The sequence below is a fragment of the Herpailurus yagouaroundi genome, unplaced genomic scaffold (genome assembly GCF_014898765.1).
Source record: "Herpailurus yagouaroundi ecotype Mexico unplaced genomic scaffold, PumYag 181, whole genome shotgun sequence".
NCBI lineage: Eukaryota > Metazoa > Chordata > Mammalia > Carnivora > Felidae > Herpailurus > Herpailurus yagouaroundi.
The window spans coordinates 35,989,068-36,016,121 of NW_024412412.1; the positions used below are offsets into that span (position 1 = coordinate 35,989,068).

The window sequence follows — 27,054 nt, forward strand, 5'->3', positions numbered from 1 at the left end:
TCTACAGCCCCTCCTGTGTTACAACACTGAGAACCTGAGAAAATGCCTTTACAGTTCCTTCTCCTCCCACCCAGGGAGGTCCTGCCTGTGGGCCCAACCCCCCTTGAGTCCTCTGAGTGGTGTGGCACATGACCACTCATTTCTCCAGGGCATCACAGGTGCTGCATCTGTGATTCTAGGTTTTCCAGGTATGGAAGCAGGTCAGTGGGGCTGTGGGCTTTTCTTTGTAGCATTTGGGCTTCCCAGACTCAGAAACATGGGGGCCAGGCAGGGCAGGGTGGGGGAGGTGGTCTAATAATTCTCAGAAGAGCAAAAAGGAGAGAGTCATCCCCTGGTGACTCTCCCTGGGTCATGGTGCCCTTCAGGGCTGGCAGTGGAAGGAGGGAGACTCAGTGTGTGTGTTCTTTGAAGGATGAGTGTCTGGTCACATGAGGGGCACAAGGGAATGAATGTGTGTGTACACAGTCAAGAAGGATTCCTTCCATGAGCGGGTCTGTGTGTTGTCTATGGATTTTGTCAGCATGCTCCGCCAAAATGTTTCTGAACTGCAGGGGCCTCTTCTGTACAGAACTGCCTTCTTCTTTAATAGTAATGCAACCCACGCTCTCCACAGTTGTAAAGTGGGGAAAGCTGTAACTCGGAAAGGAAAGGCAGGTGGGCCTCCAGGCCCCCCCCCCTTGTCTCCTGGGGCCCTTTCCCTGGGACCTTCCATGGATGGTTCCCACTCCTCTGTCTGTGTGAAGGGGCTGGGCAGCACTCAGGCTCTGGTGGGAGTGCCTCTCCATGTTCTGATACCCCCCAGTCAGAACTGGGATCAGCTGAGATGTTCATGGATACTGAATAAAGCCTCAGGGAGGCAAAGGAAGATCTACACGGGGAGTTATGTGCTTTTTGGGCCTAGCATGCTCTGTGGGGCTAGCTAGTGCCCATCCTGCTCTGGTCTTGGTTTGTCCCATGTTGGGGGCACCACTTGGGATCTACTACCCAGGCACAGGCCTGTGTTGTCCAACTCTGCTGTCCAGACCCCAGAGAGCAAGTAAGGCTGCCAGAGGGGACCTGCCCCTTCTGCTTGTAGTTGATACTGGATTGCCACCCCTTTAGGGAGGCCAGCCTTTCCCAAAAGAACGTGGTCTTCCAAGGCAGGTAACATTGATGGAGCTCTTGTATGTTAGGCACCATGTTACTGTGTTAGGCATTTTCACGCCCGGCCTCACGTATTCTTTATGACCCTTTGAGGCAGGCACTTTTACTATGTCTCTATGCTCAGGTAAGGGCACCAAGACCAGAGATTTTAAGTAACTTGCCCAAGACCACACAGCTAAGAAGGTGAGCAGAAGCCTAAAGTAGGCTGGCTCCAAAGGCTGTGTTTTCACTGTTATTCTTCATCATGTCTCCAGATGTGGCCCATGGGCCCTTATCTCAATTACCTGCAATGTTTACTAAAACACTGATACCTAGGTCCCTCCTAAAACCTATTGAAAGAGAATCCCTGGGTTTGGGGCCCAGAAATCCAATTTCCCTGTGTCCCTGGGTGATTGTCTTCATAGTGAGGGTGGTAAACTGATGCATGTGGGCACACCCTGCCCAGGACCAGTGATGTACGGAACCTGTAGATAAGGTCCTGGAACATGCAGCATGATGAATCTACTTCCTAGATCCACGTGCGAGGGGTAGCTTGTTTGCTGATGTCTCCACCTTCTCTGCATTCTCTAGAGCTCTTCCAAGGGTAGATGGAGTACGCCTGGGTAGGAGAGTGGCCCAGCTGTATCTGCCGTTTACTTGTGTGGAGCATCCACAAACTTCTGTTTTATTTTTTATTTAAAAAAATTTTTGTTTAACGTTTATTTATTTTTGAGATAGAGAGAGACAGAGCATGAATGGGGGAGGGTCAGAGATAGAGGGAGACACAGAATCTGAAACAGGCTCCAGGCTCTGAGCTGTCAGCACAGAGCCCGACGCGGGGCTTGAACTCACGGACCGTGAGATCATGACCTGAGCCGAAGTCGGACGCTCAACCGACTGAGCCACCCAGGTGCCCCCAAAAACTTATGTTTTAATATCCAGCTGGCATTTTTACTATTAAAATGTCCTCTGCTTGTTTATCCTTTGGAAAACAATCGAAGTGTTTGCTGTGAGCCTAGATAGTCATTGGAAATGGGATGTCAGTGCAGAGAAACACTGTGGTATGTATGGAACAGGCAGATGGGCCTGAGCCTCAAAGACCGAGTTAGGTCCTGTGTGGAGACTAGTGCTCATGGTCAGAGGGTGGTGGCGCTCCCGCATGGATCTGGCTGACCCCTGTTACAGTGAGTTGGTGGCCAAAAGGCATCCTGCACGGCCAACTGCCATGCTGGGGCACGCTTGGCCCTGAGTCTGAGGACCCGAGGGCCTGAGTCTGAGGACCTCCGAGTCTGAGGACCTGAGGAAGTAAGTCCTGTAGCTGTCTTTCTCTGGCAGGACACAGGGAATGGGGAGAGCACAGTGAGAATTCCTCCCCCAGGGTGTCGCTGCAGCATGCAGGTCCTAGGGACCTGGTCCTGGTAGGGCCCTGACCCTCTCCTCCATGACAGCTCCTGAGGGCCTACCCAGAGAAGGCCCTCGGCAGGGGCCGGGGAGCTGGCCATCCTTGGGTGGGCAGCAGAGTCTCAGATCCTGGACAGTCAAAGCTGCCCTTGGAGGAGTGAGTGGTCACCCAGGCTAGGTACACAGAGGGTCTCAGCCTGCCTCTGGACCAACCTGGGGGCGTGGCGGGAAGTGGGACCAAGTGCCTGCTGTCAGGGGAAGGTGATTGATGAATATAAGTGGGTTGAATAGCATCTCTCCAAAAATTCATGTCCACCTAGAACCTAGGATGTGGGCTTATTTGCTGTAATTAGTTGAGGCCACACTGGATTAGGGTGTCCTTATAACAAGGGGAGAGCAAGCATAAGGGCATGCTGGGAAGAAGCCATGTGAAGACAGGCAGAGGCTGGAGAGATGCAGCTATGAGCCAAGGGACACAAGGACTGCTGGGAGCCACCGGCAGCCAGAAGAGCTGAGGAAGGCCCTCTTCTGGCACCTTCAGAGTGAAGCACAGTGCTGACCTTTGACCTCAGACATCTAGCTTCCAGAACTGAGAGAATAAGCCATTGGTGATGTGTTTGGGCAGCCCTAGGACACTAATACGCTGAGGCAGGGTCTCCCATACTTCTCCAGGGAAAGGCTGTGTTGCTGCTGTCACTGTGACCCCCAAGCTGGTGGGCCCTGGCCAAGGTCATGACAGTTCATGTCCCATGAGAGGCAGGTGGCTCAAATGGGCAGGGGCTGTTCAAAGAAATCTGGGAAATTCTGAGGGGGGCTTTCTGAGGAAAGGAAGTAGGAGTGAGATGGTGGGTGCCAGGACACTTGGCTGGGGAGCATGGGCCAGGGACTGCGTTCACACAGGGGAAAAGGGGACAGGGTATGTTCAAGGCCAAGCAGCACTGGCTCTGCCCTTGTGACTGTCCCGTTCCTTGAGCCCTCTCTCTTGGTTTCTACTGCCGCTATCATACCAACCCCCCAAGGGCAATGTCTGTTTCATGCGGGAGCAGGAACCCAAACCCTGAGAGGACCAGCAGCCTTGGGCTTGCCTGGGTTCAAGTCCCAGCCCCAGCTCTTCCCAGCTGTGTCTCCAGTCATTTCATGTCTCCAAGGCTGGGTTTCCTTCTCTGTAAAGTGGAGGATTTTGTGGTACCTGTCTTAGGTTTGTGAGGGAGAAACAAGGTAATGCTTTTAGAGGTGCTTAGCAGACACGTAGTAAACATGTCAAATTGTTAGCTATTATTATTTAGTATTAGTTTGGTAGGTATCGGTGAATGCAAAGGCGAGACTGAAAAGAAGTAATTATAGAAAACATAAACAGCATAAAAATATAGGTTTCCAAGGTACAGATTTCAGATCCTGAGTGCCTGGGCTGGCTCAGCACCCTGGTGGCTCTGCCTCTCCATGGGCTGGGTACGGAGCTTTTGTGAAGCAGTCTTCTGCTCTGGCCCCCTGACCTGGAGGCCTCTCAGCCTCTTCGGTCTCCTGTCGGTGGTGGCAGCAGACTGTATCCAGGTAGTGAGAGCAGGGCTGCTGCAGGTCTTGGTCCTTGTCAGGAACTGGATTGGGAGGACCCAGCTCTGAGGTCTCAATTTTGGGAGAAACCCAGAAATCTCCTTTGGAATAACTAACTGGTAGTAACCCTTGACTCTTCAACTTCTCCAGGCTGGCTGGCTCTGCTCCCTTTCAGAGCAGGAGGGGTCAGAAGGGATGGATTTTGAGAAGGTCTGCTGTATGAAGGTGAACATGAGCAACTCCTGGCCTAGGAGGCTGGTGTCTAGAGCTTGTGTGTGGGCCATGACTCCATTTCACCTGGCCATTGCAGCCTTGTTGAGACGTTGAATGTATCCCACAGTGACTTCTACCAGGAGTGATGCTCTGTGCGATGCCATTACATATGCTACCTGTATTTGGGCCTAGAGGTGGGTTAGGGGGCTAAGGAGACTATGAACTCTTGAATGTTTCCTGGGGTATGATTATTTTTTATTTCGTTTATGTTCAGTTCTGTGCACGTGAACCTACTATTGTCTTGGGGTCCTTCATTAAAATACCAGCTTTCACCCTTTGTAGATACTTTGCCTACAGATCATCAGCCACCTGATCTCAAGTTACTGTTCCCAGTTTGCCTCCTGGGAAGTTTGGGAAGGCTCTGTGTAAGGCCTTCAATAGCATGGGTATCTATTCACTAGTTGTAGACCTACTACTACAGAAGAACATATCAACTGGGTATTCAAAGAATAGCTCTCTTGTCAGCTATACAACTGGTCTACCTTCCTCATTACTGTAGATTCACATGTATCAAAACTCATTGTACCCCATGCCAGTGCAACAGTAGATTCTACTCCCTCTTTCCTTTGAACACCAACATCACCAGCAATATCCAGATGAACTACAAGTTGCCTATACAGACATCCAGTGGGCCAAGAGACAGCAAGAAGGAACACCATGAAACACCATGCCCTTGCAGAAGACAATCTATGGCTGGGCACCATCAGGATTTCCTGCTGGTACATGTTACCTTCCTGTGCAGGAAGCTAGAGGACTGCTTCTTGGGGTCTGGGGTTGCCTGATTGGCTTTTGTCCCTGTGGTGTAGTTCTCTTAGGGTGTAGTTCTCTTGTAACTCTCTTTAAACAGAACCTGACTGCCCCTGGCCCCACTTGTTTCCTGGTGGGTCTGGGCTGTAGTTTGTGATTTTCCACCCACTGTGCCCAGCTGTCCTAACACAGTCATACTGGGGATTAAGTTTCAACATATAAATTTTGTCATGACACCAGCACTCAGTCTGTATCAGACCCCTTAGGGGTTTCCTTCTGCTCAGGCTGGAGCACAGGTGCTCTGCAAAGCCCTCTGTTCACTGCATCCAGATTCTGGGGCATTATTCTAGATTCTGCCCCCAAAACTCATTCATACTCCTTGTTGGATCCAATTCCTACTCTCCATCCCACATTGGCCCTGATAGCCTTCCCTCCCTTCCTGGGTCTGCCCTTACTTGTGTCTCATTTTCAACTCAGGATTTTCTTTCCTCTGTACTTTGTACTCCTGTATCCCATCCCCTATCCTGTGAACCTCAGCCTTGGCAGAGCCCTGTAGGTTAAGTGTGAAAGACTCAGAAGTGGTGAGGAACTTGCCTGGGACCCAGAGTCTGCTTATTCTAATATAAATTCACTTAAATGCTTGACGAGCTAACAAAGAGTCTTCTTACTTCTCGCCTGGCATTACATCTTCACATAGGAGTCACCACTTTTTTTCCTGCCACATAGGAATGTCTGTCTGCACACTTCATCTTCTTCTCTGATGAAGCCAGAGGCTTCAGTTCAAATTCTCAGAAGCTTAGGGTCTTGATGTTTCATTGACTTATAGTAGAGGCTTTCCAAGGGGCTAGTGACTAGTCCTTTGGGCCCCAGTAGCCATCTGCATCCCTGAGTGGTTTGCTGTGGCCCCTCTGATTTCCTTCCTGTCCATTCTCCATGGGAGGCGCTGAGAGAAGCAAGATTGCAGCGCCATGTGATCAGTGTTGGTGTATGTCCCGCCCACGCAGGATGGGCGTGGCTCCCTGCTCTCTGATGTCAATGGGATACTTGAAGTTGTCATTTCCTTTGGAACTGGAGGGTAGAATGGGGGAGACTCATGCAAGTCAGGGCGTAGCAGAAGGGCCTGGAGTTGGAGGACTGAAGACTTTCTACCTGAGGGGTGTGTGGCAGGGCCTTCATGTGGGCATGTGTGTGGATGAGTGTCCTGCTTACGTGAAACAAACCGCCTGTGTTCTCGCCTCCCTGGATGCTACATTCTGTGTGCTTGACCTTAAGCTGACAGGTTGGAACCCCCTAGTTTATAGATTTTATTTTTTTAAAGCCCTTTTTGTAAAACACTAACCTCAGCGAAGGAGAAAGAAGGAAGAAAAAGAAAAAAAAGCTGAGTTCAGCAGCTGCAGTTTGCTGTATTTTTCATCTTACATCAGCAAGTTGGGACCACAAATAATCTGGTCTTCTATGCTTCAGTGATGCTGCTGCTTAAGACTTCGCTTTCCTCCTAAGGCAGTATATTCCTGGGAGCCAACATTGCTCTCCTTCCCCAACCTGCTGGCTCAGGTGGTCCGGAGGTGGGTGGCCAGGGCAGGGGATCCAGATGAGAGGTGGAGCACAGAGGGAGCATTGACCAGCCGGAGGCGGGGGGGGGGGGGGGGGGGGCGGGGGATGTCATTAATTCGGCATGATTTCTGGAATCAGCTAAACATTTCCTTTTAACCAGTTTCCCCAGCCTTACATTCTTTGTTAGTTCAGGAAAAATGTCATTTATAATGAATGTTGCCTTGATAAATTGCTCCCGAGAAGCATAGCGTTCTCATTAGTCTATATAATGAGAAAGACTCTTAGTGGTGACATAGCTGCCCAGATACTTGCCTGATATGAAAAATATTTGTCTATGCAGTCTGCTCTAGAAGGCCGGGAATGGAGGGCAAGGGGGAAGGGGCTGAGGGCTCAAGGCTTCCTGCAGGCTCTGTGACTCTGAGGATGTGATCTCCCAGCATTCTCTGAGGATGGACCCCAACCACTCCTTCCTGCTTCCTGGCAGGCACAGGCTGTGGTATGCAGGCTTCTTACCCATGCTGCCACACCAGCCTCTCCTGTCCCCACTCTGGCTGCCTGTGCTGGGAGCTGGTCTGTTGAGTCAGCTGGAGAAGAGAATTTTGGTGCCTTGTTATTCCTTGTTATTATTTTTATTCCAAAGAAGGAAAGAGTAAACGTGTTTATAGTGAATTCTGTTTTTGTGAAGTGCTTTTGCCTATGTGGTTTCATTCCAAGTACTCTTCTGTGTAGGTATCAGAGCCACTTAGGTACTGAGAGATGCAGTGGTATTTCTAGGGTTTATGGCTTGGAAGCAGCAGCATTTTGACCCAAATACTCAGCCCCATCACTAATTCCTTTTGCCCTTCTGCTTGTTTGAAAATGGACAATTTACCCAGCCTTTCTCCACAGGGACCCATTGGGTTTTTATCTCCAGGTCCCCAAGGCACTTCTTCATGTTAGGAGTGGTGCTTAAGGATGTGTGTTAATTCTTGCAGGCCACTGGGGCCTCCTTTAGCAGATGGCTATTACCAGAGATAGCGAACATACTTTTCCAAATTCCTAACAACCACCAGGCAGGATTAGAGGAGGAGGAAGACAGACCCACCATAGGGCATTTTGAGGAGCTGAGTTAGCTATCTTGGGGCTGAAGTTAATGCAATGTTGATGCATTTTGCTGTGCTGCCAGCTAGAAATCTGCTAGTAATTTTATTTTTCAAAGGGAGGTATTAGGAGAGTTCTTGGTTCTCCTCCTGCTTTGACGAAAGTCTTCCAGGCCTCTATAGGCTAGTCCCCATCCATCCATCCATCCATCCATCCATCCATCCATCCACCCACCCATTTATACATCCACCTATCTAACCATCCATCCATCCTTTCATCCATCCTTTCCTTCTTCCTTCCATCCAGTGGCTGTTGAGTCCCTATTTGGTGTCAAGTATGACTCTAGGAATTGGAGATTCAAACGTGAATAAGATAGTTTCTGTTCTGGAAGGTCTCCTAATTTAATGGGAGAGACAGATATGAAAAATATAAATTATGATATGGTTGGTGGTGCAAGCTCAGTAATTGGAGTTTGTGAAACATGTTCAGAGTTGGGGCAGGACATTCACAGAAAGTGCTCCAAAAGAGCTGGCACCTGAACTGGGTCTGGAAGGGTGAACTGGAAGAGGTTTAAGGAGGGCATGGTTGGGGGATGGCATTCCTGGCAGAAGGAGTGCCGTGGGATAAGGGTCCATGAAACATCATGGTTGGGGAATGTGTGCTCTTTGATATTGCTGCAAGGGTTGGGGCTGGAGAGAGGAACATGAGGAGAGATGAAATGGTAGACATCAGTGGAATCCGGATTATGGGTGAGGATCAGGGTGGTACATGATGGGCTGAAGGAGCCCAGGGTGTCAGTGGGGCTTTGTCACCAGGTCAGAATGGGCCCTTCATAAAAGCCAAGGCTGGCAAGTGGGGCTCAGCCCTAGGTGTTATATGGGAATCTCGGTTACCTTCTCAGAAACTACTAGACATTTTTTTTTTTTACGGATGAGGATGCTCACAGAGAAGTGAATACTTGGCCAACATTATACCCCTTGTAAGTTGTAGAGCTGGGGTTGGAAGGTGATTTGGTGCCTGGCATGTTGCTCTTAGCCATGATGCTATTCTCTCTCTTCAGTTGGTCTGCAGTTTCGGCTAAGCATCCACCTTTGGATTTTTCTCTGTATGTTATGTTTCAGGAAATGTTATTTAATGTAAGAAACTATCTGAATCTCTGTAACAATATACCATGGGTGTGGATGGACTGCGAAGGCTGAGAAGCACATTGTGTGGAGGTTGAAGAGAGGGGAAATGCTGAGGAAAATAAAGGTAGGGAGAGGTCTGGGTCTTTGTGTAGGAGGTTCTCAACATCAGGAAGAGGAAGAACGAAGGACAGAATGGCTAGAACTGAGAGGAAATAAGCTAATGGGACTTCAAGTGTCACTGCCTCTGGACTAATTCCTAGGGTTAGGAAGACCATGTGAGCGGCTGGCCACTAAGGTCTGGGACGTTGCCTGCTCCCTGGCACTGCAGGATTGTTTCCTACCCCCAACTGGTGGGAGGTGGACCTGGAAGAGGGGGGTGGTGGGGAGAGAGAGAGGGAAGAAACCCAACCTCATACCACCAGCAAGAACCATATCAGCATTCAGAGAAAGTTGAAAGAAATCTTTCAGCTGGCTGGCTACCTAGCTCAAGGCTAACCACACTCTTAACACAATAATAAGTCAATCCTCACTGAATAATTAAATAGAGAGCCTTCATAAGTATTGACTTAATGTGACAGCAAGTCTATAGTGACTCGGGGTTTGCTTATGTAAACACAATCTCTTGTTCAGCTTACTTAGCAGTTCAATGAAATAGAACAGTCCTTCAATTAAAATCAAATGATGCATGTGTTTAATTCTTTTCTCTTCTTACTGTGTAATAATAGGTTTGGAACATAGGTGAAGATCAGATTGGGGAAAAGTGGAGAAAAGGGTATCTGCCCATCTGCTTGTGTTTTCAGAGGACATGAAGGGACTTAACCAATGGTCTCTAGAAGAAGGATACGGTCTTGGCTCTTATCTCTGGGCCCTGGGTGGGAGATCCATCCAGACCCTACTGATCGATCCTCTCCCAAAGCAGGCTTAGGTTGGCCACCGTGGTTGGTATATCTGTCTCTTGATGGTGGCCTAGGTCTAATTGATTGCTTTTGGTCAGTTGGGGGTGCAGTGGCTCCAACCACAGCACTCTCCAGGCCATTTCTCCATGGCTCACCTGGAGGGGAGAAGGGGGATGCTGTGGGATCTCCAGGCTGGATGACAAGGAGGGGCCAAAGAGCAAGGTAGCACCCCACTTATTCCCTTGGGGATGGCAGAGAGAAATAAACCTCCCTCGTTCTGTGGCTTCAGAATGCTGGGAGAAGGGACGGGGGTGGTGTGCGGGAAAAGGGATGGAAGGTGAGGGTGTAGGCCTTATGGTAAAAGGGAAAACCCAATGGCTTCATAAGATTTGAAGCTAAGTCTTCTGGCCTTGCTGCTGAGATAGTAACTGAGTTAATTAACCTAAGTCTTTGTTTCCTTATCTTTAAAGCAGAGGTAATAATGCCAACCTCAGAGAATTGTTGTCAGAGTAAAATGTGAGGATGTTAGTAGAAGTACTTTGTGTGACACTGTACAAATGCAGAGGGTGCTTGTTAATAGATCAGAGATGTTATGTCCCTTGGCCTGAAGGGAAAGGGCTCATGCCTTCTAACACTGTGTTCTGTGCTCAGGAGTGGTTAGCAGGGTCTTCTGATCTCATCAAGAGTGGCAGCAAGCGCTGCCAGGGCATCCACTACATGCCAGGCACTGTCCAAGCACTTACGTACATTTGCTCATTGGACATCTCATTCAGACCTTGCCATGACCGTATGAGGTAAATACTATTGTTACCTCCATTTTCCAGCTGAAGAAATGGAGGCCTGGAGAGATTTAATGACCTATTTAAGGTCACACAGCTAGTGAGTAGCTAAGCCAAAGCTCAAACCCAGTCAGTATGGCATAATGTTGGAAATTGGACCTTCTGGCTGAGTGCGCTTCTGGCTGGGTGGAGGGGAGAGGGGTTCTCGTGAATTCAGGACCTCCTGTGGGAGGAGAGCAAACATTTCTACGTGTGGCAGCCTGCCCTGGAGTCATGGTCATGTCCAGAAGGGTTTGGTGTGCATTTCCCAGTTTGGCACCAGGTTCTGTCTCCAACCTGCAAGTGTCTAGGTATCGGAGCTGCCCGGAGGGAGGAGCCAGTTCTCTGAGATGGTAGCTTTTCTCTCTCAGCCTCTTTGTCTTGGGACAGAGGGCCAGTAAAATTTGCTGATGTTCCTGGAACTAATAACCCTTCCTCTAAATGAAGCTTAGAAAAATCACTGTTTAAAATAACTCAGGAATCCTGAGGCCTTGTTCAATTAAACTTGAAGAAATAATTACAATCTTAAAGCAACTTTATTAAAAGAGAGCATAACAAACAGTGTATTCTATTAGCATCTTTTGAAATTTACTTCTGGATCTTGTTAGTTTATACGCTTACCATTTTCCCCTGTTTGCAACCAGGGTATGCAAACTGTATTGTCTCCTGATTTTTAATCCCTTCACGTGATTTCATGTTTGACTTTTCATATATTGGCACAATCTACGTCCTTGTCATTTTTAATAGCAGCGTTGCTTTCTGTGGCTCATCCATCTGAGCCATTCCCCTCTAGTTAAGCTGGGGAAAGAATCTAAGGCTAGGTCCATCTTCCTTCATGAATTTTATTAGCATCTGTTTTCCAAGTTGCTCTCACTTGAGGTACTCCTGCAATCCTGGCTCTTTCACATGGGCTAGTCAGACCCTTTGTGGGTTTGGTTTTTGATCTGTGTCCTTTTCAGTGTATGCCTTTTTTTGGTTCCTTTGAACGTGGGCAGAGAAGATCATATAAAATCGGAGAGTGAAGCTAGACATTAGTCAAGAATTTTTCTGTTTTAAGTAACAGAGACCCCCTTAAGAAAATTAAAAAGGAATTTATTGGCTTCCAATAAAATTTAGAAAGGGCAGGAGTAGATTCTAGGACTCAAATACAAATAGGCCTTTCTCTCTCCTTGTCTCTTGTTTCTGCTTCTCTCTGCGGGTTAGCTGCATGTTTATTCTTCTTGTGACCGTGAGGCTAGAGTATGGCCCCGATTCATCTGGGCTCATGTCTGTGGTGTCTCATAACCAGAGAGAAAAGAATAGTCTTCCTTGCTTGCTCCATTAGGAAAACCCCAGGGAAACACCCTGTTTAGCCTAGCTTGTGTTACTTCCTTATCCCTAAACTAGTCTGTGTGGCTGGGGACAGAGTTGTATGGTTGGCCCAGCCTGGGTCATGTGTCCACCTTTGGCCCAGGTAGTAGAGTGCCATGGTTGACAGCCTTTATCAGAGCTACCTGGCTGGAGGTGGGAGTCCCTCCCCTCAGCCCACTCCCAGGGGAGCTGCTATTCTGAGCAGGTAGAATAAATGTTTACTGCACACCTGAAGAATAAACAGAAAGGAAAGAAGCCGGGTTGGTACTTGATTTCATGAAACAAGTGGTGGCAGTCTCCTGGAGGAGCAGGAAAGGACGGAGGACCAGGCTGTCCACAGTGAGCCCTGGAGGTGTCAGAAAGCAGCCACATGGGTGAAATCCATTTTCCCCTTTCTCAGTGTCACATAACATTGAACGCACTTAACCAAGCCCTGCACTGCTGGAGAGAACCTCAGAAAGCCATTCCAGAGGCACTTGGGTCTATTAAAGCCATTTTCTCTGCATTCCCATAAGTTGTCTATGAGGCCTATCATGAGTAATTTGCACTTCTTGGGAAACCCTTTTCCCTTCCATGAAATATTCAAGTACCCTGTTCGTTTGCATGAGGACAGTGCTGGTGGGTGCCTTTGGAATCATCATTAGCAGTGGAGGATCGTGACAGCACAGCCAGAGAAAAGACCCTATCCTTGTTAGCAGGTGCCTGGTCGTGGTATTCTGGCTGTAGGGTACGTGTGGCCTACCTCTCAGAGCTGCTGTGTTCTTGCTGTGGAATATGTCTACTTTGTGGAATTGTTCAGAAAATTCAATGAGGTAACTGCATCTGGTACATAATAGGACCTCAATAAATATTAGCTCCCTTTTCTCCTTCACTTTTTTTTTTTAAATTTTTTTAACGTTTATTTATTTTTGAGACAGAGAGAGACAGAGCATGAGTGGGGATGGGGCAGAGAGAGAGGGAGACACGGAATCTGAAACAGGCTCCAGGCTCTGAGCGGTCAGCACAGAGCCTGACGCGGGGCTTGAACTCACGGGCCGTGAGATCATGACCTGAGCCGAAGTTGGACGCCCAACCGACCGAGCCACCCAGGCGCCCCTCCTTCTTCACTTTTAAGACTATCAATAGTGGGGCGCCTGGGTGGCTCAGTCGGTTAAGCGTCCGACTTCAGCTCAGGTCACGATCTCGCGGTCCATGAGTTCGAGCCCCGCGTCGGGCTCTGGGCTGATGGCTCAGAGCCTGGAGCCTGCTTTGGATTCTGTGTCTCCCTCTCTCTCTGCCCCTCCCCCGTTCATGCTCTGTCTCTCTCTGTCCCAAAAATAAATAAACGTTAAAAAAAAATTAAGACTATCAATAGAAAACCATTGGTTTCCATGGCAACAGTGTAAAAGGTATAATCTGATAAATGGGAACTTTGGGAAGCTGACAAGAACACACCAAAAAGCCATGTACTGTCTGGCATTGGAATGCTTTGGGGTTCTGTGGAGTAATTCACCTTGTATTATATTTTAGTATTCCCAAACTATATGTGTTTGGGAAGGTATTTAGAATTTGGATCAAGGATGGTCTCATTGATTACAGGTGCCTGTACTTTCTCTTGGCTAAGACCAAGCATAGAGCTGAGAAGTGTGTATCCAAGTGTAAGTGTATGTCTGTGTAGGGATTGTTGTGTGTGTGTGTGTGTGTGTGTGTGTGTGTGTGTATGTACACAAATATGAGCATTCTTTGCCATGTAACCAGGAGCCTTCTCAGGCCCTGGCATGAAGCATTATTTTCTTCCATGGCTAGGTCATAAAGTGGGGATGTTTAAAGCTGAGACCAGGGGGTGGGGTCTGAAGGGCCCCCCGAAGCCCAGCTCTGCAGTCTGTGTAGATTGCCATATTCCCAAACTTTAGCCTGCCTCAGAATCACCTGGAGGGCTTGTTAAAGCACAGATTGTTGGGCCCTGCCCTTAGAATTTCAGATCTTGTATGTCTGGGGTGGGCCTGGAGAATTTGCTTTTCTAACAAGTTCCCAGTTGATGCCAGTGCTGTTGCTCTGTGGACCACACTTAGAGAACCACTAACCTATAGGGAGTCTGCTTGTATGGCTGATCTTTGCACATCGAGCCTTGCCTCTTTTTCCCTCTGTAGAAGCACATCTGCCTAATCAAATAGGATTGCCAGATCCAACAAATGAAAATTCAGGATACCCAGTTAAATTTGAATTCCAGATGAATGATGAAAAACTGCTTAGTATTAGTTATGTTTAGTTTAATATTAGTATGTCCCAGATACTGCATGGGATATACTTACACTAAAAAATTCATTGTTTATCTGATATTCAAGTTAAATGGACATCCTATATTTAATCTGGCAACCGTTTAATCAAATTGGGGGTCAAGTGTCTCTCTGTGCCTCTCCTGCTGCTTCTGTGTGATTGAATAGGCTACAGCTGCTAATGAAACCAGCCCAGAGAGGGTTTGTGTTTTTCGGACAGAGCCACCTGCCGCCCTGAGCTCATTTGGCAGTCTTCACTTGATCTCACTGGGATGGACTTGGCTTTGTTCATATTTGCTCTTTTGCTGGCTCTCTGTGCCTTTCTTTGTCTGTCTGTCTCTCTTTTTCTCATGCTTTCTTTTATGCCCTCTTTCCTATGGGGGTTCTTAAAGGTGGAAATTTGCAAAGTGATGGGGATGGGCCAAGGAGAAGTCTTCTTAGCAGTGTGAGAATGGAGTCCAGAGGCGACCTCACAGGGTCTGCAGGGAGGAGCAGCATCAGGCCCGGAGAGGGCACAGAGAGCCCCAGCTGGCTGGCAGCCGTGCACTATGAAAAGGATAACATTTGCCTTGGAGAATGCGCCTTCCAGGGCTGGGTAGGGAGCGCTTATGTGGCTGCTTCACATAGTGGCTGGAGTCTAGCGTGTCGCCAGCTTGAAGGAAATTGATGTCACTTGGTCTTTGATGCTGACAGAGGGAGCTGGCTGCCATGGCCATCAGCCTGTCTTGAGGGGCAGAGAGAATCTGAGCAATCAAAGGCCTTCTGGAGACTTGGACACAGCATCCCCCTAACTGGCCCCATTTGGCTTTCTCTCTTGCCAAGATCACTTTGACACTAAGAATGGAGAGATGGAGGAACAGAAGGCTGAGCTGTGGCCCTTCCCTTCACCTGCCCCTCTGATGGCTGCTGCGCCCAGGCCTACCTCCTCTCCTCCCTGTGCTCTGAATGGAGCCGGAGGGCCTGCTTAAAGGAAGTAGGCCATGGCATTAGACGGGTCTGGCAAAGGAGACTTGTGTATGCTTTGGGGGCTGGTGTTCCTCTTCCTGTGTCCTCAGAGTGGCATGGAGAGTGATGGTGGGGTAGGAAAGCCATCGTTCACCTGGGACCAGCAGGGTGACCCTGGAGCCTTGTGGTAAGGGAGAGGGCATGGGGGTCTTTTCTTCCTGATATGCCCGCATTGCCTTGTGTGGGAACCAGACCTACCTTGGCAGGTTGAACAGGTAGTTTTCCTTCTATCCCAGACCCAGGAAAACCTGTTCCCTGTTTGCACTTGCCAGTGTTTGGCAGGCACAGTACTGGGGACAAGATGTCTGGATAGAGAAGAAAGATAAGGTGATGCCTCCTCTGAGTTCCCCAGCTGTCTTACATAGCCCCATGGGGGGGGGGTGGAGATTGGCAGGCATGACTCACCCTATTTGATAACTGGGGACACTGAGCTCAGAGACATGACAGACCTGCCCAAAGTCACAGCCAGTGAGTGATAGAGCCTGGCCGTGAGACAGAACCTCCCAGTTCCCAGGTTCCTTTTCTATCATCTCTTCTCCAGTGGCCTATCTTTGTGGACAGTCACATTCTCCTTGCTCATGCTTTGCACCTTCTCCAGCCTGTGGGGCCCAGTGACATTTTGAGGGGCTTTGTGGATGGTGGGGCCAGGCAAGATCCTCAAGGTTCCCAGTGTCAATGAGTGGAGAACTAACCTTGCAGAAGGGAAGTGGGCAGCGTGCTCCCACCGGAGGGCGAGCCGACCGTGACTTCTCATCAAGCTCTGGGCCATCGCTGGTGGGTACTCTGCCCTGACCCCATTAGCTGGGATTTCCTTTCTGACATTGCCCTTCCCAGCCTTGTCTGTCAGTCACGTGACAGGGGCTCAATACATGTTTGGAGGAAGAATGAAGAAATCAGTGAAGTCTGACACTCTAGGAAAATAGGTACCAGTTGGAGAGACCAAATAGGACAGTATCGGTGTCTTTATACAATTGAGTATGAAATTGCCTGGTCCAGACCATGTGTGTAGCTAGAATACAGAGGTGGGAGAAATCCACACAGCTGGGGTGGTCAGAAAAGGCTTTGTGGGGGAGGACTGCAGGTAGGCCTTGCGGGGGTACTAGGAGGGAGTCAGGCCCTAGTGTGATCACATAGCTTTGGAACGTACTCATGTACTTTGGTTAAGAGATGATTTCAATGCCTCTTGGTGGGGAGGAGATGACAAGTGGTGGCTTTGCTTGTTGTCTAGCACCTTCCTTGCCCCACACCCTGCAGGAGCTTGGTTCTGGCTTCATGCTGCCCACCTGCAGCCCAGCCCTCCTTAGTGTTGGGGCCTGACCACATCCCCTTGGCTCCTTTTGGAGGGAGGCATCTGGCCAAAGCAGACAGTGAAGTCCCTGAAGGGCTGTACGAGTCTCCTGTGGCTGCCATAACAAAGTCCCACAAGCTGGGAGCTTAAAAGGGAAATGTATTCTCTCACAGTTCTGGAGGCCAGAAGTCCCATATCAAGGTGTCAGCTGGGTTGTGTTCCCCAAAGGCTTGAAGGAGGAATTTGCTCAGTGCCTTTCTCTCAGCTGCTGGTATTGCCTGCAGACCTTGCCCTTCCTGGCCTTGTAGGGGCGTCGCTCAGTCTCTGCCTCCATCTTCACATGTATTCTCACTGTGTCTGTGTCTCTTCTCCCTTCTTAAGGACACTAGTCATTGGCTGGAGGGCTCACCCTAATCCGCTGTGACCTCGTCTTGGTCACGTCTGCAAAAAGCTCATTCCGACGTAAGGTTCCATTATGGTACTGGGAGTCAGGATGCGACTCAGCCCACAGCAGGTGCCTAGAGCTTTTGTTTTGCTTGCCTCCAGGTCTCCTCTACCTATTAAAGTCTGTGTCTCTGGAGGCTAGGAGGTAGGCAGAGGCCACCACACTCACACTGTCAAGAATGTCTTCACGCACATGTGGGGTGTGCGGTTGGACAGACGCTGCTCTTACCATTTAAGACTGAGTCTTACTCTGCAGGGACTGAAGTCTTGGTTAGAAATGCTGTTTCTCCCTGTTTCGGTGTTGGGTGGTGAGGAGATAGAGGGTAGGAAGGAGGGGGAAGACACCTGCAGGCTTCCTGTTTTCAGGGACGCAGAATGTTGGCTCTGGAAAGACCTTCAGGGGCTTTTGTCCCAGAAAGGGCATCCACCCTGTTGTTCATTCTGGGGCGGGGCCCTGGCTCCACTGCTCAGGAACTCTATGATCTTGGGCAATTTATTTAGCTCCTCTGAGTCTCAGCGTCCTCCTCTATAAAGTGGGATAGTAACAACAATCCTGGTGAGATCTCACAGAGTTCAGGTCTCAGTGTTTGTGAGGATTTAATGATAAATGGATGGATGTGTAAGTTTCTTTTCTTAAATCATTTTTATTGTGATAAGTTATACATTACATAAAATTTACCATTTTAACCATTTTTGACTGTATGGTTTTCAGTGACATTAAATACATCCACAATGTTGTGCAGCCATCACCACCTCCATCTCCAGAACTTTTTCATCTTCCCAGACTGTGAAAATATCTTTTACTGAGAGCACTTTGTATTTCATTTGGTAAACCAGGAAACCGAGTCCCTGAGAAGGAAGGACTTGCCTGAGTCATCCAGTGAATTAGGGGCACAGCTGAAGTGTGAACCCCAGTCCCCTGTCAGTTCGGTGCTCATCACCTTCTGTCTCCCACACTTCTGTGGGCTTCAGGGTCTGGGACACATGAGGCATTGTTGGGGTTGAATTCCTCCGCAGAGCTTCCTCTCTCTCCCCCAAACCCCGTCCCCAGGACAAACCAGAATGTGTACCATGGTGGGACACACGCAACTGCCTGCTCTGAGAGTGTTCCTGTCAGGCTGTCCTGGTCTCTCAACCTCTGGTCTCTCTCTGCCTGCTTCTTTCTCAGATGGGACAGAGTTCCGGTGGAGGACCAGGGGAGCTGAACTTGGGGCAACCTTCGGGATGACTTTGTGAGGTGCCTTATGGCGTGGAGAGAGTGGGGGCAGGCAGTCAAGGGCTGCATTTTGGTCCTTCCTATAGCTACCACAGTCTCCTCACTGAGCACCTATTTGTTGAGGCCCTACTGTGTGCCCATCATTGGGAAAATACCAGTGAATGAGACCATATTCCTCTCTACTTGGGGCTTCTGTGAGACACAAATGGTATGATACACGAAGACCCCATGGCAAAGGGCACTCACCTGTAGGAAGTGATGGCAGGTGGGGAGGTGAGATGGCCAGGCTGATGGTAGCCAGGGTGCCAGGGTGGGTTAGCTTTGGGTGTTCTGGGCTCCATGTGACCTTCCACATCAGGTGCTGGAGACAGACCCTGGCCAGAGAGCATCTGTTTGCCTTCAGGTGACTCACAGTCAAGGAGGGATGTGCCCACATAGTTATGAAGCAGTATTATGGGGGCCAACAGAGAGGAAGGGGTGACAGCAGGTTATATCACCAGGGGAAGAAAGGGCTGATTCTGCCCAAGGGGCAGTTGGAAGGACAGCAGGGGAAGCTTTGCTCTGACTTGGTTCAGAAGAGGACTGTCAGGAAAGCCTATGGGTGTCTCACCCTAGACGGACTCTTTTTTTACCTGTCTGGGGGCTGGCTCCTTTGACCCTCAACTGGATCCTGGGAGTAGCTGGAGCAGGGATTATTGTATGCATTTTGCAGGCAGGAAGAGTGATGTGTTGAAGACCTTGGGCAAGGTCACCCAGGACTGTGGTCAAGCAGAAAGCAGAGCCTAGCTTTCCTTCCTTGGTCCCAGGCATTCTTGGCAAATCCACCCCAGGTTCTTTCTGTCTGTGTTCCTCTGACTGGAAGATCCATTCAGAGCCCACTGTTCCTAAACTGTGTACCTGGCTCTCCAGGAAGTCCTGCCCTCAAGGAGCTCCCAGCCTGAAGTCCCTCAAGGCTTGGTTTCTCCCATGTTCCTCTCCATCTTCCTGGCTTCCTCCTGCCCTGGGAACCTGCAGGCAGGAGCCGCTCTGCTGGAGAAAAGGCGGGAAGGCAGCCAGACTAAACCGTTCTCTCTGTTGGGTCTTCTCCTGACACCAGGTCCCGGCTGGCAGACTTCCACGCCAATTGTCGTGCCTCCTACCAGACGCTCACCAGCTGCCCTGCCGACAATTACCAGGCGTGTCTGGGCTCCTACGCTGGCATGATTGGTAAGCCGCCCCCGCGCACCTGGGCTCTTGGTGGCTCCTGGCTGCCCGATCCCCATGGGCAGGGGGCCTGGCTCAGGGCCAGAGAGTGGACAGCCTGAGCTTGCTTTTCTCTGTGGTGGGAAACCAGAGGAGAAGGCAACCTTTTATCATGGGGGGAGGAGGGCCCCAAGGGCCTTATAAGGCTTTTGAAATGAGAAAGCAACATTTATTACATGGTTTGGACTTTCCAGGTACCGCCCTGAGCAGTTTACACCAACTGTTTTATTTTAATTCTCATAGCAGTACTTACTAGGGGGGAGTTGCTATCTCTATTCTACAAATGGTAAAACTGAGGCTTAGAGAGGTCAAGTCACTTGCACAAGTTCCCCTTGCTAGTAAATGTTGGCACTGGGATCCAAACCCAGGATGTGAACCTTAGTCTCCCTGGCTCTCGAACACAGGTTCTGCTTGCTGGTGAAGAAGGCAAAGGCCCAGGGAAGCAGGGGGCAGGGTGGTGACTCCGGGATAGCTCCTCTGCTATCTTGCTCTTTCCTCAGTGTCCATACCCCTCTGCTCCCTGTGGCCATGACTGCATGGTCGCTGGGATAGTAACGGTCTGTTTGTTTGAGTTGGGATGTATGTGTGTTTGAGGGGGCAGGTGGGAGGAAAGGAGAGTTCCCCAGCCTCTTCTCTGTTGTGTCTGGGGCCTGGGGCCCAAAGAGAAGGCCTCACTATTCCTCTTTCCTTTGCCTTCCCTTTCTCCCTGCCCAGGGTTTGATATGACACCCAACTACGTGGACTCCAACCCCACTGGCATCGTGGTGTCCCCCTGGTGCAGTTGTCGTGGGAGTGGGAACATGGAGGAGGAGTGTGAGAAGTTCCTGAGGGACTTCACCGAGAACCCGTGCCTCCGTAAGTCCGAGCAGGCCCTCCCCATGCTCCCAGAGGGGCCCTGGAGGCCTGCCTTTGCCATGCCCTTCTCTCTCCATTGGGATGGCCAGTGATAATCTACAGGGCTTCCCCAGTGACCCACGGAGAACTTGGGTTTTGTGCTCTTGGGGACTCATCCTACTGAATAGTCAGTAGGCCAGCCTGAGTTTACCACCGGAGGATTTGAGCCTATGTCAGGCCAAGGTCGAAGATTTCTGGTCTGTTATCCTGAGAGCTTTAGCCAGGTTCCTTCAGGGACAGCCGTATGATGAGGATCTCAGCATCTGTCACTTGTCCCCTTAAGGATTTGTTTCCCATTAGAATTGGTGACTTGCAAGTCCCAAACTGCTAATTAAAGGCTAGAGAGAGAGAGGTTAGCCACAGTCTGCCTGCCTCGCTCTTTTCAGTCTGACACTCTTGCCACCCACCCACTTGAAAATCTCCTGCCTTCCTTCTGTCCTTTCTTCCTTCCATCCATCAGTCCATCCTCCCTTTTTGTATGGCACTGAGGATTCAGAGAGATGAGCCATGGTGCCTGCCATTGAGCAGTGTGGAATCTGATGGAGGCACACTGTCAGGGGGGTCACTGTGACCACAGTACGGAGTGAGTGATACTAGGGTGGAAGTCAGTACAGGGCACTTTAGGAGCCCAGACTAGTGATACCAGTCAGCCTGGAGGAGGAGGCCCTGAAAGCTCCTCAGAGGCTGGCCCCTTGAGGGAGAGTGGGCATTTGTCAGCTGACGAGGCAGAGAGGGCACACCGGTCCACCCTTGGCAGGGCGGCTTGCAGGAACTGTGGACTATGGAGTCTTGCTGTAGAGCATGAGGACGCTGAGGGTTATCTGGACAGGGAGAGGGAATCCTCCTCATGAAGGGCCTTGCAGTCCTAAAAGTGTTAGGATCTTATGGTCCTATAGGTGGTGGAGGTGGGGGTGCAGGTCACTGAAGGGGAGTCAGCAGGTGGCATTGTGGGCAGACCAGCATGCAGATGGCCTGTTCTCTGGTTCTGGTGTGGAGGGTTGGGGCTGTGGTTCTGACAGGTGATCCAACACAAGTGTACTCAGAAGTGGGGGAGCAGCTATTCCCAAAGAGGCCGGTGTGACTGAGCTGGAGCAGTGGTGGGCAGGAGAGAGGAGAGATGGAGTGCACAGATCTTTAGGCGATGGGCTCAACTGCCAGCAAGTGGGTGGTCATGGAAGCATGGTGGGGGGCTTGGGTGGGGAGAGATGACCTCTGCAAGACTGTAAACATGGGCAGAAAGCAGTGATGCAACAGGAGGGAGCGATGCCTTGTTGGGGCGGAGACGTGATGAACTTGAGGTGCATCTGGGACTTGGAGGTGGAGATTTCTGGAGGCACTTGGTTCCAGGGTCATGTCTTGGGAACAGTTTGGTCCAAGAAGTCCCATTATTTAGTCTTCAGTGCACTGGTGTTGATGGTGTGGGAGTAGGTGAGGCCACCGTGGAGGATGGCTGAGTCTGGGGCTCTTGGAATGCCATTGGCAGGACCTGGAAGCATCTGAGGTGGCAGAGGAGCCAGGAGAACCTGTGTGGGGGTTGGAGGGTGGGGCAGGGGTGGGGCAGGGGTGGGGATGGGGGGATTGGTGTGGGGGACGCTTTGAAGTGGAGGGTGGTCTGCAGCACAGGAAGGTACAGAGAAGCCAGTGATCACCGCCCTGGGCCCGGCCTGCTGCCTCCTTCCGGGCTCCCCACCCCACTTCTCCTCTTCCCTTCCTCTTCTGCATTTCTTTTTCTTTTTTTTTTTTTTATGTTTCAAGTTTTTATTTAAATTCCAGTTAGTTAACATATAATGTAATGTTGGTTTCAGGAGTAGAATTCAGTGAATCATCACTTACATACAACACCCAGTGGTCATCCCAACAAGTGCCCTTCTTAGTACCCATCACCCATTTCCCATACACTTCCCTCCATCAACCCATAGTTTGTTCTGTATCGTTAAGAGTCTCTTTCATGGTTTGCCTGTCTCTTTTTTTTCTTCTGTGTTCATCTGTTTTGTTTCTTAAATTTCACATGAGTGAAATCATATGGTATTTGTCTTTCTCTGACCAACTTAAGTCACTTAGCTTTCGATGGACATTTGGGCTCCACATTTCTTTCTTTTGTTTGTCTTTTGCAACCTCCCTCTTGCTATTTTCTTCTCTCCATGTGAGATGTCAGTAGTGTCTGAAAGGGGGCTCCAGAGAAATTAAGTTTGGACAAGCCACACCCTGTCCCCGGCTCTGGGCTGTTACAGGGAAGGCAGCATTAGGATGTGAGGGGAAGAAATTATGGAGGCAGCCCCTGATTTCTCTGTGCCTACCTGCTCTCACCCCCACAGGGAATGCCATCCAGGCCTTTGGCAACGGCACGGATGTGAACCTCTCCCCTAAAAGCCCCTCATTCCAGGCCACGCAGGCCCCTCGGGTGGAGAAAACACCTTCTTTGCCAGATGACCTCAGTGATAGCACCAGCCTGGGGACCAGCGTCATCACCACCTGCACATCTGTCCAGGTGAGGGGACACGGCTCTGCAACTGGGGAGGGCAGGCTGAAGGCATAGAGAAACACCAGGACATGAGAGGTGGGTGTGGGAAATTAGCTCACTGGGGATCAGGGATGGGACTGGCAAGTTCTTGCCCTTGGGTCAGGACCCAAGAGGCAGGGAACAGCTGTTGGGGGCTAGTTTTTTTGTGCCTACATTCCCTAGGCATTCACCTGACAAGTAGGAAGCACTGGATTGTGCTACAGAACACGGGGTGCCAGGGAAATGGAATGGTTAACACATACTAACCATCTGCTAATTACCAGGTGTTATGCTAGCAGATTCTCTGCCTACTTCACTGAATTTTTACAAAGTGAGGTATTGGTCTTCATGTATTATACACAGGAAACTGACCCAAGAAGAAGTTTAGGTAACATACCCAAGGTCATACAGCCAGTTAGTGGTAGAATAAGATTTCAAACCTACGTCAGACCCCAAAATCCATGATGTTCATTTGTTTGTCCATCTGTCCATCCACCTAGTCATCGAACATGTATTATGTATGCGTTATGTGCCAGGACTTATGTGAGATGTGAGGGAGACTTTGATGAGTAAAACTGACAGTGTCCTGGGTTTTGTGGTCCTTACGGTCTTGTTCAGGGTCAAACAATTCAACAAGCATCAGGCATGGACTGGGTTCAGTGCCACAATAGGGGACACATGTGGCACTATGGGGGCACATCCTAGGGCTCCCCACTCAGCTTTTTCTCTCTGTTGGGCTACCCTCCTGCCATCATGCCATTTGCTACAGTAGATTCTTTGCTTAGGCAGTTGGATCTAGTCAGAACACACACACACACACACACTCACACACATACACACACTCACCCACAATACACCCACTCACCCACATAATACACCCCCACACACCACACCCCCCCCACACCTATACACTCTTACACTCACATACATACATACACTGATACATATACACACACACAGTACAGCCACTCACACACACACGTACATACATATATACACACACCCACACTCACTCACAACACACCCACAACTCTCACATTCACATACTCTCACATAATACACTCACTCATACACTCACACCCACATGCATACTCACATACACACTTTCTCACACTCATACACACACACCCCTAGAACAAAGAGTGTAAAAGAGGACTGACCCCATGCAGAGTATCGGAGCAGAGGAAGGAGGGAACAGCAAGGTTGGGGGTGTTGGGGTACAGTGAGGGAGTTGGGCCTAGAATTGCCAAGAAGGTTGGGGGCAGCAGGGGGCACAGCCTGAGTGGGTGAGGGGGCAGGGTTATCAAGGCCTGGCTATGTGCGAGGCAGTGAGGACGCCAGGCTAAGTTGGGTGTCATGCTCGAGGGATCAACAGTGCACATCTGCTACAAAGTTTTACTTGTGTACAACAAGGCAGTTCTGAGACCTGGCATACAGCGATGTGACTGTAGCTGACAGTATCGTATTATGAAATATGTTGATTGGCATGTGGTAAATATTTCACGGTGTGTGTGCCCATATATTGGGTCATCAGGTTGTACACTGTGAATACATGCAATGTTTGATGGTCAATTACAACCTCGGTAAGGCTGGAAAAAAACCCAGTGGGCATTCCTGGTGTCAGGATGAGGACTTGAGCAGGGACCCATTGTACCACAGGAGCTGGGATGGGTGCCTGTCCTGGTTGGGAAACCTACCCCCCCCCCCCCCGCCCTCCCTGGTGGGCTTCTCTGTGCTGAACAGCTGACCTCCAGGTATCCTCCTGTTAGGCTCAGCATGGGCCCTTCCATGCCCTGCGCCCCTCCATCAGGCTGCTCCTCCAGATCCCAGCTGAGGAGTCCGTGTCACCCTCGGGCAGCTCCTAATTACACTAGCCACGCTTGAGTGGCTGTGGGCAGGGGCTTGGGGGCCCGCTGCACAGACAGTTGCCAGCTCAATTTCATGCTAGAGTGGCAGGCAGCTCGGCGGTCAGGGCTGGGCCACCTGTCAGGGGACCATGCTCTGGCATGGTCCACATGTCCCTTGGGGCACCACCAGCCTCCCTGAGCTCCTCGGGGCAGGCTTACAAAGGGAAGTGCTGATTCAGCAGGTGGCTGTGGATCTTTCCTGAGGCTCTTACTGTAGCTTGACTCACCGTGGGTGTGGAAGAGTTCAAGGGCGTGGTCTCTTGCCCTCACTGCAGCCCATTCAGCCACTCAGTGCCTGGTGGCTCTGACTCCTTTTTAAAAATTTTCCCTCAATTCCCTCGGCATTTTGCTAAAACTGTTGCCTGGTTTCTTTTAGCCCCAGCCTGGTTTTCTTCAGATTCACCACGTGAAAGTGCTTGCAGACAGAGGAGCACTCTGAATGCAGGGGCCCGAGCTGGGGAGGCTGACTAGCAGGGGGCTCCTCAGGCCTGGCCTCAGGGACTGCCCACTCACAGTCTACTGACTGTGTCACTCTGGGCGGGACAGCTGAGATTGGCCATTCCAAGAGAAAAAGAAGAGATGTAGACCCTCAGAGGGGGCCTGCCAACCATCTTCCTGGTTCCTTCTCACTGAAACTGAAGGGGAATGGCCTGATTCTGTTTTAATCACAACCTGTTTGGTGAGAACCTACTACTCTATGCCTGATGCTGGGAGTGCAAGGGGGAATAAATCCTCATCCCTGCCCTCAGCCTGGCTAAAGGCTGGCATGGGTGGTTTGTCCCCACACCCTCTCCCTCAGCTCTGCTGGGCTGGAAGGGGCTCCATGGTGGCCTTTGTGGGGCCTTGGGAGTGACAGCAACCTACAACTACAGAAGGGAGTCTTTACTCCACTCAGGGGAGTGAGGGCAGAGACAGGAAGCTGAGGCCAGGGTGGGAGGGAGGGTAGAGGAGGCTGTGCACCCTACACACCCCCTGGAGAGAAAAGCAAGGTCTTTACTTATTACCTCTGTCCTCCTCCCCATTAATAGGCCCAAGCCCTTGGGAAAGCCTTAGAGACCCCCTTCACTGACCCAGAGATGGCAGCGAGTTGGGGATCCCACATAAGTGATTGAACATTAGGACAAGAGGGCCTTTTGACATCTCCTTCTCAAGCCCCAAAGTATGGAAGCTTGGTAAGGACAGTAATTTGTTCAGAGCCCCCAGCCCCCAGCTCCCGAACAGTTTCCTCTGGCTGTATTGCACTGGGTCCTTCCCTAGATCTGCTACCCCAGAGGGCTTTCCCATGGTGGGGTTTGGGGTCTTCAACTGGAGCCCTTTTCCTCATCATAGAGCTGCTACACAAAAACCTGGGTGTCTCAGCCACCCAGGAGCCAGGAGCCAGCAGGCTCCTGAGTTGGCCTGCGTCTGGGCATCTTTGATGCTGTTTTGAGTCCTGCTCTCATGTTTCCATTTCTGGCTGTGGTCACCGCTTCAGGCAGCCTTACCTTCCTGGAACTGTTTGAAACTTGGAGAAAGCATGGCAATATCTGCAAAATCGTCTCTCCCCCTCCCTTCTGGCCTTGCCTGTATCTGTAGGTAAACACACCCCTGTGTGAATTCCCTCCCTGATCTGTAGGCGGCAGGTCAGGCTTGAACTCCCATCGCACAGCCAGGCTGTCCCATGGCGTAGGCTGCAGTGAGCAGGTTGCTGGCCTGTGCACTGGTCAGTCCTCGGAGTGAAGAGCCTGTCCCTCTCTCTGCTTGGCGAATCCTGTTTGGTTTCCCCTTTTGGCGTGTTCCCCTGACTCTGCTCCTGCTTTACCTCACTTGAGCCCCCATCACGATGTGCCCTGCTCCATCCCTGACGGACAGAGGCTGCCTCTCACCCTCCTTGTTGCCCGGTGGACCCCAGTGCTCAGTGCATGGCATTGAGTAGGTGTTCTAGACAGGTTGAGGGAAGAACCCAGAGTTCCTGGTTCATCGGGTCTGTTGGAACTTCCTGCTCTCCATTCGAGAATGGGTTCTGAGTGCCTTATTGCTTGCAGACAGCTTTGTGCAGCTTACCTCCTTCTCACAGATGCTGTCTGCATGCCATGAGGGTAGGCAGGTGGAGAGGTCTTTCTATGGAGGATGCAGGAAGATTGGTTAGAAGGTTCTTTTGTCACATGACCAGTGGTGCAGTGAGGGGGGTGGTGGGGAGACTGGCAGTGGGCTCTTGCTTTCTCTGGTCATGGTTTGTTTCAGTGTCCTTGGCATTTCCTGTGGTTTGCTCTGAGCCACTTTGCAGGGACCCATCAGATCAACGGGGGTTTCGCCTTTCCCAGGGCTGCAGAGCCCTGGCAACACAGCCCCCTTTGCTCTTTTGGTCTCTACTAGCCAGTTTTTGCTTTCCCCCTTCATCCTAC

The 27,054-nt window shown here is 50.4% G+C and overlaps 1 protein-coding gene across 4 annotated transcripts in view; it reads left to right on the plus strand.

Annotated features, from left to right (window-relative positions):
- GFRA2 (GDNF family receptor alpha 2) overlaps positions 1–27,054 on the plus strand; it is an 85,981-nt gene that overhangs the window by 51,272 nt on the left and 7,655 nt on the right. For 2 of the 4 annotated variants that reach the window (XM_040490365.1, XM_040490367.1), the window contains 3 exons: positions 19,224–19,333; positions 20,084–20,224; positions 22,579–22,751. In XM_040490365.1, the coding sequence (XP_040346299.1) occupies positions 19,224–19,333; positions 20,084–20,224; positions 22,579–22,751 (424 nt within the window). Of the gene's footprint in view, positions 1–19,223; positions 19,334–20,083; positions 20,225–22,578; positions 22,752–25,698; positions 25,843–27,054 lie in introns of all 4 variants that reach the window. The other 2 variants (XR_005795043.1, XM_040490366.1) reach the window with 2 other exon arrangements.